Source organism: Zalophus californianus, chromosome 8 (assembly GCF_009762305.2).
Source record: "Zalophus californianus isolate mZalCal1 chromosome 8, mZalCal1.pri.v2, whole genome shotgun sequence".
In the NCBI taxonomy this organism is placed as follows: domain Eukaryota; kingdom Metazoa; phylum Chordata; class Mammalia; order Carnivora; family Otariidae; genus Zalophus; species Zalophus californianus.
In genome coordinates, this window is record NC_045602.1 from 94,247,240 (window position 1) to 94,261,627 (window position 14,388).

The 14,388-nt window shown below is 42.8% G+C and overlaps 1 protein-coding gene across 6 annotated transcripts in view; it reads left to right on the top strand.

The window, feature by feature from the left end:
* The first annotated feature begins 471 nt into the window (after positions 1–471).
* The window catches only part of RALGAPA2 (Ral GTPase activating protein catalytic subunit alpha 2), a 341,673-nt gene continuing 327,756 nt past the window's right edge, over positions 472–14,388 (top strand). For all 6 annotated transcript variants that reach the window (XM_027624203.2, XM_027624204.2, XM_027624200.2 and 3 more), the window contains exon 1: positions 472–717. In XM_027624203.2, the coding sequence (XP_027480004.1) occupies positions 612–717 (106 nt within the window). In that variant the 5' untranslated portion in view covers positions 472–611. The remainder of the gene's footprint in view (positions 718–14,388) is intronic.

A 14,388-nucleotide genomic window follows, 5' to 3' on the forward strand; every position in this document is an offset into this window, starting at 1 on the left:
AAGCTTTGGGAACCCTGGGCCTCTCCGGGGAGGGGGCGGGCCGATGCTGTCCAGCGGCTTGGGGACCCAGGAAAAGTAAGTCACAGCGCCTCGCTCCTGGAGAACTACATTTCCCTAGCGGCCTTGGGGCATTCAGCCGGGTGAGGAGGAAGAACGTTCTCAGACCCAGCCCGTTGATTCCCATCGTGCCTAAGACACGCCAACCTGATTGGAGGGCTCTGTCGCAGTGCATTCCGGGACTTGTAGTACAGCGCGTGCAAGCTCCAAGCTTCTTCGTGATTCGCTGTGCCGACTCGGCGCTCCGGGCGCGCCCCCGCGAAGTGGGTCCAAATCGCATGCGCGTGCGCCGCGCCCGAAGGGCCGGCCGGCACCTCCCGCGGGGCGGGGCGGTTGATTCCGCATCGACACCGCCTTCCTGCCCCGCCCTTCGCCGTACCCGGCTCGCCCCTCCTTCCTGGAACCACAGCTGAAGCGGCGGCGGCAGCGGCGGCGGCCCGGCGGGGGGCGGCGAGTGGCCCGCGCGACACGCGCCGACCCGGACTCTATGCGGTAATTCGCGCGGCGCAGGCGCCTCCTGCCCCGCCGGCGGGGCCCGGGTTTACCGCGGCGGGATGTTCTCCCGAAGGAGCCATGGAGATGTGAAGAAGTCCACCCAGAAGGTGCTGGACCCCAAGAAGGACGTGCTGACGCGCCTGAAGCACCTGCGGGCGCTGCTGGGTGAGGCGCGCTTTGGGGCACCGGGCTCGTGGGCACCTGCCTCGACGTGGGCCGGACGAGGGTCGGGGCTGGGATGCCTACGGCATGGCTTGGCGGGGGGGTGGAGGTGGCGTGAGACCCTCCTTTCCGGGGCCCAGCATTGTTCCCCGACAGCGGGCACTCTGGCCCTCGGGCTCTGCCCTTTCGCCCAGATTGTAAACTTACTCCGGATTCGCGCCCGGTCACATCGAGGCCGGCGGAGCCGTGACTCTCCTCCCCAGCAAATTCTGCACTCCAGGTGCTCCTCGCACACACATACACATTGAACTGTCACCTCCCCTCTCGTTTTTTAATTTTAATTTTTAACTCTGACACCCTAAGTAGACTAAGTCTCCAAGTGTTTCCAGCACAGACTTAATGGAAATGTCATCTCTTGTGGGCCCCCTTCCCTTACATTTTATTTTTACTTTTGAGTCGGAGTCTTCAAATAGACTGAGTCTCGGAGCGCTCCTAGGATAAATTTAATTTAGCTGTCATCTCTCTTCCCATGCTCCTCTTTTTATTTTTATTTTTATTTTGGGTCTGGCTGCTTGGGTTTCTTTGTGTCCTTGGTGCGAAGGGGGCTCCTCCTGTCTCTTGGAGGGAGAGGTGGCTTTCCTGGGTTCAAGGAGGCTGCTGCTTCTTTATTGCCAGGATGACAGTGATAGTTATTTGCCTTCTTTCGTTTTTATGGACTGCTGGGTGGTGGAGGTTCTGTGGAGCCCAGGGGGGGCCTGCAGTTGACCTGCGATGAAGCTCATCCTTGTGGCTGTGAAGTGTCCACAAGGCTTCCTGTCACCTGCTGCATGTGATCTCTAGCTGCTTTGCTAGGCTTTGTTTTGTTTTCTATTTTCTTCCCTATAAGTAGGGAAGAAAATAGACTAACTTTTGTTTAGGACCAAACACCTGTGCTGTCTGCAGTGTTTTGGGGGGCTGAGTAAAGGACGCCTTGTTTCTTCTAGATGTCTTTTTTATTCTTAAAATGAGGAAAAAACACCTGATTTAGGACACATAGTCTTAATGTGTCTGTCACTTGAGGAAATATGACATAAAAGAATTCATTTTATATGTGAGAATTTTAAGTAAAGATCTTGTTTATGAGATTAAAAGTTGTTAATTATTTCTATACCCTGTGAAGTACCTCTGAGGAAACACACACACACACACACACACACACACACACACACACACACACACACACACACACACACACACACACACACACCCACCCACCCACCCACCCACCCACCCACCCACCCACCCAGTTTCGCCAAATGAAGTTATTCACAGTCTCGGATTCCTTGAGATTTACACTATCTTGTTCAGTTTGGAATGAAATGTAAATTAATTACTTACTTTTAAGAAGGATTAGTTTTCAAGACTTTTGAAAGTGAAATGTGGTGTTCCTGGTAAACTGAACTGTCTCCTCCCTGTAGTAAAATCTCATGCACACACAGGTTGCATTGTGGAGTTCTTCCTGATTAACACCTACCGTGGGGACATTTTTGATAAAGGAAAGTTGAACAGTATTTTAAAGCATTTGATACTCTGGGACTTTTTCTGTGGTAGAGAATTTGAACTTTGGTTCTGTCCAAGTCTGCAGGATTAAGTTGGCTACATTTTGTAAAGGCAGAATCAATTAAACCTAGATAAGTTTGGCTTCTTAGAGGTGCACAGTACATTGTTACCATTCTGAGAAAGTAGTTCATTTTCAAGGCTGGGTAATTGTGGTTTCACTTTAAGGTGCAGTATCTTATTTTGAGGAACTTTCTTTTTTCATTTCATTGAGCTCATTATGACCTCAGTTTTGTAACATAGGTCTTTGATATTAGGTTGTTTTTTGTGAATGCATTTGTTTGTGGAATGACTCAGGGTACTTTATTGCTGCAATCTTTATCCATAAGGAGTACATTTTTGTGAATGTGTCTGAAGAATTCTAGTCATAATGTCTAACGTAAACTTTCGCTAACAACTGTGGTTTAAAGACTTTAAAGAAACACCGTACATTAATGTACTAGTTCCTAGCACATCATATACCCTATTTGCTACTTTAAGAAAAAGTCTACTTAGGAAAAAAAAAAAAGAAAAAGTCTACTTAGAAAAAATGGCCTCTTGATCTGAAAGACAGGAATTAGCCAAGATCAAGAAAACTACTTGAAGGAAATGAATGGACATTATTGTTGTATTTTTATGTAATACTCTTGCTTGTCACATATTTTGTCTTCAAGCGATAATAAAGATGTTCTTTTTTGCATACAAAGATGATACCATTGATCTGGATTTGCAGCCTATGGCTGCATCATTTTGGCTGGTTACTTAGACTGTCTTTGAACCTCAGTTTCTTTACTCTGTCAAATGGATATGGTAATGTCTATCTTGTAAAGGTTATTGGGAGTATAATGTATAAACTACTTCAGCTTGCAGCAGGCATGTAACAGTTTCCTCTCCCATTACTTGCCTCCCATTATTAATAGGATAGGACAAGTATTTTGATAGGTACTTTCCCACACCACCCTTTGTATTTTGATAATTGCTGTGAATTTGTTCTCTCTTTATAAAAATTAGTCTGTGTTTAAGACAACTGGCTGAGAGACACACAATGAACTGTGGAAAGTGGAGTATTTCTCATTCGTGGTAATGGCTCCAGTTAGAACTTGCTTAGCTACTTTAATCTGGCTACATATTGTAGATTGGCCTGATATTATTAACTTTATTTTACAAGGTGGGAGACTGAGGCCCAGACAGACCTTACAAGGGGCCAAGCCATGGACTAAATGGTTTACGTGTATTGTGTTAATTGCAGGTAGAACAAAGAGCTATTAGGTCCCCTGACTTCCAGTTCTCGCTGTATTGTTGAAATCATCAATGGGAGAGTAAATAAGTAAACAAAACAAAACAGAAACCAAAAAAATTCTGTGTGTTGCTATCTTGCTCCAGCAAAGACTCCATGTTTAATTAGAATTTGAGTACCTACTACAAATCCCCATATAGAAATAGTATTGATAGAGCAAGAAGAATTGATGTAATAGTAAGCATACAGTATGGTATGTAGTTAGATAATGGCTTATATGTTGGACTTCATTATAGGATTTCAAGGGGTCAAAAAAGATCATTAAGAGTGGCACAAACAGAAGGGCATCTTGAAGGAGGTTTTACTCATGCTGGTCCCTGAAGGATGGCTAGACTACTGAGCCACATGTATAACTTAAAATTTTCTAGTAGCCACATTTTAAAAAGTAAAAAGAAACAGGTGAAATTAATGTTAATAATACATTTTATTTAATCCTGCAGATCTAATCTGTATTATATCAACAGGTAATCAATATAAAATATTAATATTTTTTACATTCTGTTTTTCATACCAAATCTTTGAAATCCAGTGTGTATTGTACACTTATAGCATGTCTCATTTCGAACTAGCTGCATTTTAAGAGCTCAGTAGCTATATGTGGCTAGTGCCTGCATACTGGGCAGAGCAAGGTTAGAATTTGGGAAGGGCAGCGGGAAGGCAGTTCCAGGCAAGGGGAGATGGGAGCCAGTAGTGGAACACATGGCAATGATGTAGAAAGGTGAGGAACGCCAGCCTGCTCCTTCCTCCTGTCCAGTGAGGGAGTCACAGGGTGATGTTGGTCATGAGATGGAGTGCTAGAATTCTTGCCCTGAGGGTGTTCACAGTGTCAGATGCGTGACTGGAGTGCTATGTAGGCCAGGGGTAGAGACAGGACAGTGAGTTGGACTGGAGGATCTTGGTGAGGGGAGAGGAGTGGTGGCCTGACTGGCAGAAGCTTGAGGCAGTTTGGGGGCCAGATCAGAAAAAGTCTTGTTTGTCTGAGTTGGAAACTCATATCTTACCTTGCAGGTGAGAGGGCCTGCTTGAAGAACTCTTAGTAGGTCAAATGATAAGATTTGAGAGCTGCTTGCCTGTCAGCAGGGCCAGGAAAATGGATTGGAAGGTGATGGGAGGGATGACACTGCTGGCAGCGAAGGAAGAGACAAATGGCAAGGGTCTGAAATAAGATGCTTTGTGAATGGAGAGGAGGGGTGGGATTTCAAAGGACCAATGCAGCAAGAACTAGTGATTGTTAAGTGAAGTAATGAAACAGGTTTGTAGAAGCCAGGCGAGGAGTGATCAGTCTGAAGGAGAAGAGATCTGGGATAAGAGGCCATAGTCAAAGCAGATCAAGTGACATCCGGGCTTGGACCAAATATCTGGAACCAGAGAGGAGAGAACAGTCTTTCACAAATGCTCTCTATATATTGACAGAGTAAAATGGAACATTTTGGTATATTTCCTTTTAAGTATCTTTTACTTTAGGTAGGGACAAGTTGACTTACAGTTTTAAATGTTGCCATTTAAACTTATTTTATTATTGGCATTTTCCTCTCATTTTTTTTCCCTCTCATTTTTATTAACTACAGACATTTTTGAAACTGTATACCATAAGTTAGCTTACTATTTTCTGGATGAGTAAATTGTTTCCTTCCTTTCTCTCTCTTCTCTTTCTTTTTTTCTCTAATATATATAATACTGTTCTAAACATCTTGGGAAGCAGCTTTTTCTATATTTTGTGTTATTTCCTTAGGACAGATTCCAATGAAGTCAAATTGCTGTGCAAAAAAAAGACGTTTATGACTCGATTTGCTGTGCAAGTGTTGCTCCCAGTGAGCCTGCTAGCCGCAAGGATCGAGACTACCATTTCCACTATAGTCTGACTAGCAATAAACACATTTGTGTAATTTTTTTTTTACTTTTTCCTTTTTAATTTTTTTATTGTTATGTTAATCACCATATATTACATCATTAGTTTTTGATGTAGTGTTCCATGATTCATTGTTTGTTCGTAACACCCAGTGCTCCATGCAGAATGTGCCCTCTTTAATACCCATCACGAGGCTAACCCATCCCCCTACCCCCCTCCCCTCTAGAACCCTCAGTTTGTTTTTCAGAGTCCATCATCTCTCATGATTCGTCTCCCCCTCTGACTTACTCCCCTTCATTCTTCCTCTCCTGTTATCTTCTTTTTCTTTTTTCTTAAAATATGTTGCGTTATTTGTTTCAGAAGTACAGATCTGTGATTCAACAGTCTTGCACAATTCACAGCGCTCACCATAGCACATACCCTCCCCAATGTCTATCACCCAGCCACCCCATCCCTCCCACCCCCAACCACTCCAGCAACCCTCAGTTTGTTTCCTGAGATTAAGAATTCCTCATATCAGTGAGGTCATATGATACATGTCTTTCTCGGATTGACTTATTTCACTAAGCATAAGACCCTCCAGTTCTATCCATGTCGTTGCAAATGGCAAGATCTCATTCCTTTTGATGGCTGCATAATATTCCATTGTGTATATATACCACCTATTCTTTATCCATTCATCTGTCGATGGACATCTTGGCTCTTTCCACAGTTTGGCTATTGTGGACATTGCTGCTATAAACATTGGGGTGCACGTACCCCTTCGGGTCCCTACATTTGTATTTTTGTGGTAAATACCCAGTAGTGCAAATGCTGGATCGAATGGTAGCTCTAATTTCACCTGTTTGAAGAACCTCCATACTGTTTTCCAGAATGGTTGCACCAGCTTGCATTCCCACCAACAGTGTAGGAGGGTTCTCCTTTATCCACATCCCCGCCAACATCTGTCGTTCCCTGACTTGTTAATTTTAGCCATTCTGACGGGTGTGAGGTGGTATCTCATTGAGGTTTTGATTTGGATTTCCCTGATGCCGAGCGATGTTGAGCACTTTTTCATGTGCCTGTTGGCCATTTGGATGTCTTCTTTGGAAAAATGTCTGTTCATGTCTTCTGCCCATTTCTTGATTGGATTATTTATTCTTTGGGTGTTGAGTTTGATAAGTTCTTTATAGATTTTGGATACTAGCCCTTTATCTGATCTGTCATTTGCAAATATTTTCTCCCATTCTGTCGGTTGTCTTTTGGTTTTGTGGACTGTTTCTTTTGCTGTGCAAAAGCTTTTTATCTTGATGAAATCCCAGTAGTTCATTTTTGCCCTGGCTTCCCGTGCCTTTGGCGATGTTTCTAGGAAGAAGTTGCTGCGGCTGAGGTCGAAGAGGTTGCTACCTGTGTTCTCCTTTAGGATTTTGATGGACTCCTGTCTCACGTTTAGGTCTTTCAACCATTTGGAGTCTATTTTTGTGTGTGGTGTAAGGAAATGGTCCAGTTTCATCCTTCTGCATGTGGCTGTCCAATTTTCCCAACACCATTTGTTGAAGAGACTGTCTTTTTTCCACTGGACATTCTTTCCTGCTTTATCAAAGATAAGTTGACCATAGAGTTGAGGGTCCGTTTCTGGGCTCTCTATTCTGTTCCATTGATCTATGTGTCTGTTTTTGTGCCAGTACCATACTGTCTTGATGATGACAGCTTTGTAATAGAGCTGGAAGTCCGGAATTGTGATGCCACCAGCTTTGCTTTTCTTTTTCAGTATTCCTCTGGCTATTCTGGGTCTCTTCTGGTTCCATACAAATTTTAGGATGATTTGTTCCATTTCTTTGAAAAAAGTGGATGGTATTTTGATGGGGATTGCATTGAATGTGTAGATTGCTCTAGGTAGCATTGACATCTTCACAATGTTGATTCTCCCAATCCATGAGCATGGAACGTTTTTCCATTTCTTTGTGTCTTCTTCAATTTCTTTCATGAGTATTTTCTAGTTTTCTGAGGACAGATCCTTTGCCTCTTTGGTTAAATTTATTCCTAGGTATCTAATGGTTTTGGGTGCAATTGTAAATGGGATCGACTCCTTGATTTGTCTCTCTTCTGTCTTGTTGTTGGTGTATAGGAATGCCACTGATTTCTGTGCATTGATTTTATAGCCTGCTACTTTACTGAATTCCTGTATGAGTTCTAGCAGTTTTGGGGTGGAGTCTTTTGGGTTTTCCACATACAGTATCATATCATCTGCAAAGAGTGACAGTTTGACTTCCTCTTTGCCGATTTGGATGCCTTTGATTTCTTTTTGTTTTCTGATTGCTGCGGCTAGGACTTCTAATACTATGTTGAATAGCAGTGGTGAGAGTGGACATCCCTGCCGCGTTCCTGACCTTAGGGGAAAAGCTCTCAGCCTTTCCCCATTGAGAATGATATTCGCTGTAGGTTTTTCATAGATGGCTTTTATGATATTGAGGTATGTACCCTCTATCCCTATACTCTGAAGAGTTTAGATCAAGAAAGGATGCTGTACTTTGTCAAATGCTTTTTCTGCATCTATTGAGAGGATCATATGATTCTCGTTCTTTCTTTTGGTAATGTATTGTATCACATTGATTGATTTGCGGATGTTGAACCAGCCTTGCAGCCCAGGGATAAATCCCACTTGGTCGTGGTGAATAATCCTTTTAATGTACTGTTGGATCCTATTGGCTAGTATTTTGGTGAGAATTTTTGCATCCATGTTCATCAAGGATATTGGTCTGTAATTCTCCTTTTTGATGGGGTCTTTGTCTGGTTTCGGGATCAAGGTAATGCTGGCCTCATAAAATGAGTTTGGAAGTTTTCCGTCCATTTCTATTTTTTGGAACAGTTTCAGGAGAATAGGTATTAATTCTTCTTTAAATGTCTGAGAGAATTCCCCTGGGAAGCCATCTGGCCCTGGGCTTTTGTTTGTTGGGAGATTTTTGATGACTGCTTCAATTTCCTTAGTGGTTATAGGTCTGTTCAGGTTTTCTATTTCTTCCTGGTTCAATTTTGGTAGTTGATACATCTCTAGGGATGCACCCATTTCTTCCAGGTTATCTAATTTGCTGGCATAGAGTTGCTCCTAATATGTTCTTATAATTGTTTTTATTTCTTTGGTGTTGGTTGTGATCTCTCCTCTTTCATTCATGATTTTGTTGATTTGGGTCCTTTCTCTTTTCTTTTTGATCAGTCTGGCCAGGGGTTTATTAATCTTGTGAATTCTTTCAAAGAACCGGCTCCTAGTTTCGTTGATCTGTTCTACTGTTCTTTTGGTTTCTAGTTCATTGATTTCTGCTCTGATCTTTATTATTTCTCTTCTCCTGCTGTGTTTAGGCTTTATTTGCTGTTCTTTCTCCAGCTCCTTTAGGTGTAGGGTTAGGTTGTGTATTTGAGACCTTTCTTGTTTCTTGAGAAAGGCTGGTATTGCTATATACTTTCCTCTTAGGACTGCCTTTGCTGTATCCCAAAGATTTTGAACAGCTGTGTTTTCATTTTCATTGGTTTCCATGAATTTTTTTAATTCTTCTTTAATTTCCTGGTTGACCCATTCATTCTTTAGTAGGATGCTCTTTAGCCTCCATGTATTTGAGTTCTTTCCGACTTTCCTCTTGTGATTGAGTTCTAGTTTCAAAGCATTGTGGTCTGAAAACATGCAGGGAATGATCCCAATCTTTTGGTACCGGTTGAGACCTGATTTGTGACCTAGGATGTGATCAATTCTGGAGACTGTTCCATGGGCACTCGAGAAGAATGTGTATTCCGTTGCTTTGGGATGGAATGTTCTGAATATGTCTGTAAAGTCCATCTGGTCCAGTGTGTCATTTAAAGTCTTTATTTCCTTGTTGATCTTTTGCTTAGATGATCTGTCCATTTCAGTGAGAGGGGTGTTAAAGTCCCCCACTATTATTGTTGTCAACGTGTTTCTTTGCTTTTGTTATTAATTGCCTTATAAAATTGGGTGCTCCCATGTTAGGGGCATAGATATTTACAATTGTTAGATCTTCTTGTTGGATAGACCCTTTAAGTAGGATAGAGAGTCCTTCCTCATCTCTTATTAGAGTCTTTGTTTTAAAATCTAGTTTGTCTGATATAAGGATTGCCACCCCAGCTTTCTTTTGGTGTCCATTAGCATGGTAAATGGTTTTCCACCCCCTCACTTTCAACGTGGGGGTATCTTTGGGTCTAAAATGAGTCTCTTGCAGACAGCATATTGATGGGTCTTGTTTTTTAATCCAATCTGATAGCCTGTGTCTTTTGATTGGGTCATTTAGCCCATTTACATTCAGGGTAACTATTGAAATGTATGAATTTAGTGCCATTGTATTGCCTGTAAGGTGACTGTTAACTGTATGTTGTCTGTGTTCCTTTCTGATCTTTGCTGCTTTTAGGCTCTCTTTTTGCTCTGAGGACCCCTTTCAATATTTCTTGGAGGGCTGGTTTCGTGTTTGCAAATTCCTTTAGTTTTTGTTTGTTCTGGAAGCTTTTTATCTCTCCTTCTATTTTCAATGACAGCCTAGCTGGATATAGTATTCTTGGCTGCATATTTTTCTCGTTTAGTGCTCTGAAGATATCTTGCCAGTCCTTTCTCGCCTGCCAGGACTCTGTGGATAGGTCTGTTGCCAGTCTAATGTTTCTACTATTGTAGGTTACATATCTCTTCTCCCGAGCTGCTTTCAGGATTTTCTCTCTGTCTCTGAGACTCGTAAGTTTTACTATTAGATGTCGGGGTATTGCCCTATTATTATTGATTTTGAGAGGGGTTCTCTGTGCCTCCTGGATAATGATGCCTGTTTCCTTCCTCACATTAGGGAAGTTCTCTGCTATTATTTTCTCCAATATACCTTCTGCCCCCCTCTCTCTCTCTTCTTCTGGGATCCCAATTATTCTAATGTTGTTTCGTCTCATCGTATCACTTATCTCTCGAATTCTGCCCTCGTGATCCTGTAGTTGTTTCTCCCTCTTTTTCTCAGCCTCTTTATTTTCCATCATTTGGTCTTCTATATCACTGATTCTTCTGCCTCATTTATCCTAGCATTTAGTGCCCCCATTTTTTATTGCACCTCATCAATAGCCTTTTTGATTTCGACTTGGTTAGATTTTAGTTCTTTTATTTCTCCAGAAGGGGTTTCTCTAATAACTTCCACGCTTTTTTCAAGCCCAGCTAGTATCTTTAAAGTCATGATTCTGAACTCTAGGTCCGACATCGTACTAATGTCCGTATTGAGTAGGTCCCTGGCTGACGGTACTACCTCTTGTTCGTTTTGCTGAGGTGATTTTTTTCGTCTTGTCATTTTGTCCAGAGGAGAATAGATGACTGAGAGAACAAAATGCTAACAGGTTTACAACGTCCCCAGCAAATATACTGTATACAAATCAGAAAAGACCTGAAACCAGGGGAAAAGAAAGGGAAAGAAAGAAAAAAGAAAAAAAAAAAAAAGATAAAAACAAAAACAGAACAATACAAAAAAAGCAGAATATGATCAAATATGATCAGGCTAGTGCATAGATCAGTGCCACACACTAGATTTTGGGCGTATTTTGGTCTGTTAGAAAAAGTACCTCCTAAAATTTTAAAGGAAGAAAGACATATATGTACAAAATAAGGGTTGATACAATGAAGGGATGGAAGATGACTGTAAAGATGAAAATTATAAAAGATTTTATAAGAGGACTTGATAAGATAAGAAGTTGTTTGAAAAAAGAAAGAAGATTTAAGAAAAAAAAAAGGAAAAAGGGAGAGAATGTGATCAGGCAGGAGACTAGAACAAAGCCATACAGTAGTGATTTAGGGTATATTTTGATCTGCTAGAAGAAACTGTATCTCAAAATTTTAAAGAGAGAACAACTTATATATATATGCCAAAAATAAGGGTAACTACTATGAAGGGATAAAATATGACTCTAAAAATGAAAAATAAAAAAAATTTTTTTAAAAAAGGGATTGATAAGATGTTGGTTGAAAAAGGGAAAAAGAAAAATAAAAAAAAAACCGTTAACAAAAATTAACTTTGATGAACTAATGAATCATGGTAAAAAAAAGCCATGAATTCTATGTGCAGTATTCCCCTAGCACTGGAGTTCTCCCGTTCTCCTTGATCGGTAAACTTGGTCTTGGCTTGCTGGCTGTTCGTGCTGATCTTCTGGGGGAGGGGCCTGTTGCTGTGGTTTCCAAATGTCTTTGCCGGAGGCTGAATTGCCCCGCCCTTGTCGGTCCGGGCTAAGGAAGCTGCTTGGGTTTGCTCTCAGGAGGTTTTGTTCCCTGCAAGCTCTCCGTACAGCTTTGGAGGACCAGGGCAAAAATGGTGGCCTCCCAATCTCCACCCAGAGGAGCCGAGAACTCGCGGCCCCGCTCCTCAGTGTGCCCCCAGAGAAAAGCAGTCAGTCCCGTCTCCCTGGTCTCTGGCCGCACTCCGTGCTCACCCGGCCTGTGACCGAGTGTTTCTATCTCTGGCACCCGACCCCGTGTGGAGTCTCCAAACCCAGCAGATCCCTGCGGTGCGCTCCCGCGCCGCTCCTCCTGGGGGAGGAAGGGGAGTCTCCCCGGCTCTGCCCTTGTTGGGTCCCTGCTGGAGGAGCAGTGGCCCGACTGGGCCGCGGATCACAGTTTATGGCAACCCCGAGCTGAGAGCCCGCGCCTCAGCTCCGTCTCTGCAGCTGGCTTCCCCGCTCCGGTACCTGGGAGCTCTGCCGCACTCAGGCACCCCCGGTCTTTCTGTGACCCCAAGGGTCCTGAGACCACACTGTCCCGGGAGGATTCCACCCCCCGCTTAGCCACTGCAACGACGTCCCTCAGCCGAGCCAAGTTCTAAGAGGTCCGATTTTGTGCTCGGCGGCTCTATCACTTGCCAGAAGCCGCCGGTGGAGGCCCCTCCCCCGCCGTCTAGCCTCCCGAATATCGCCTGGGATTCACTTCTCCGCACATCCTACCTTCCAGTAAGTGGTCGCTTCTCTGTTCAGAGAGTTGTTGCTACTCTCCTCTTCGATCTCCTGTTGAGTTCATAGGTGTTCAGAATGGTTTGATCCCTTTTCAGCTGAATTCCTGAGACCAGACGAAATCTAGGTCTCCTACTCCTCTGCCATCTTGCTCCGCCTCGCATTTGTATAATTTTAAAATTGGCAGTAGGCATTTTGGAGAATGGGAGTGTCAGGGATAGGGCCGGAGGAGTTAGGAGGAGATCCTGGCTGATGATAGGGGAAGATGAATTTGGTGTTAGGGGTGTTGAGTTTGAGAAAAGGGCAAGATCCAAGCGGAAATGTCTAGGAGGTTGTTGGACATGGGGTCTGGAACTTAATAAGAGGATACAAAGCTATGGTATGGTTGTTTATTGTCATCATGGTTCCATCAGATCTTCCCACAAACCTCTGATGCAGGTAGTGTTCCTATCTTCAACCTGTAGATGAAGAAACTGAGGCTCAGTGAGCTTAACTACTCGTCTGTCAGCACCTAGTCAATAAGTGGCAGAGCTGAGATTCCTGATTATAAGCCCATGTTATGCCTCTGCTAGTTATCTGACTCAAAAGTATATTTATATATCAGAAAATATATTTACCCCACCATAGTAAATGTTAACATATAAACAAAAGCCCGATGGTTTTTGCATGTCTCCCAAAAATGTTGCTTTGACTTGTGCTGCTCTCTGCCTGGTCTGTTTTTACTAGATTCTTAGGGAGACTTGAGGCTATATTTGATTTCAGCATGGCAGAAGACAAAAAGACTCCTTTTGTGTTTTTCTGTTCATTGACCTCTCTGTACACTTGGCGGACCTAGCAGGTGGTAAAATATTTGCATGGACGTTAGTGTCAAAGGACGTTCTACAACCAGAGCAGAGCCGAGGTGTAATTTCAGGCTCCTCAGGTAGTCTTAGTTTTGTCTCTCTCATTCAACCTTGTTTGAAGCAAGGTCATTTTGCCATAATGCTCCTTTTGCTAATTTTTCATCAGTTACTAACGTTTTATATCTGTAACCTCTGGCACGTAAGATGAACTTTGGACACAGATACGTGTATCACAAATACACCAATCCCTGACTCTAAGGCTCAGGGATGTCTGGACTTCTGATGAGAGAAGGGTGAACCTAGGATAAAAGTCCGATCGAGCTCAGATGTTTTGTTTGAGACAACTGACTTCCTCCTTTTATTCTGGGAAGAGAGCTAATTGATAGTTCCAGAATATTTTGACGTAAATTTTTATAATTTGTATTTTTATTTTGTTTGTAAGTGCTTTACTTGCAATTGGGCATAAATACTTTTGCTAGTTGTTTAGAGTACTGATCTTTACATAGATAAAATTGTAGGGAATTGTTTTTTTAAAATTGACTTTCAAAATAGCAAATTGATTCAATTTAAATTTTTTTTAAATTATGTTTTAAAGGAGGAATATGTTGGGGCGCCTGGGTGGCTCAGTCATTAAGCGTCTGCCTTTGGCTCAGGTCATGATCCCGGGGTCCTGGGATCGAGCCCCGCATCCGGCTCCCTGCTCAGCGGGAAGCCTGCTTCTCCCTCTCCCACTCCCCCTGATTGTGTTCCCTCTCTCACTGTGTCTCTCTCTGTCAAATAAATAAAATCTTAAAAAAAAAAGGAGGAATATGTTATTGTACTGTAAAATTAATAATATATAAATGTGGTAGACAACTATGCTGTCTTCAGATTTTAAAAAAAATTGAGTTCCACAGACATTTTTTCAAGAGTGTATGAGTGAGTACGTGTGTGTGTCTATGTCTGTCTGTCTGTCTGCTCAGGAGGGCTGTGTATTCAGATATTAATAAGGCAGAAGCCCAGAACCTATGGTTTAATAGGAGTGGTAGACACATAACTACATTTCCTGTGAAGGTGTTAGTGCCTCGATGGAGCGGGTGAGTTGGTGCAGAGGAGGCATGGCAGAGAGGCCTCTTGGAGAGGTTGCCAGTGCTTCCTGAGGGAGATGCACTCTGAGGTGGGTTTGGAATGACGAA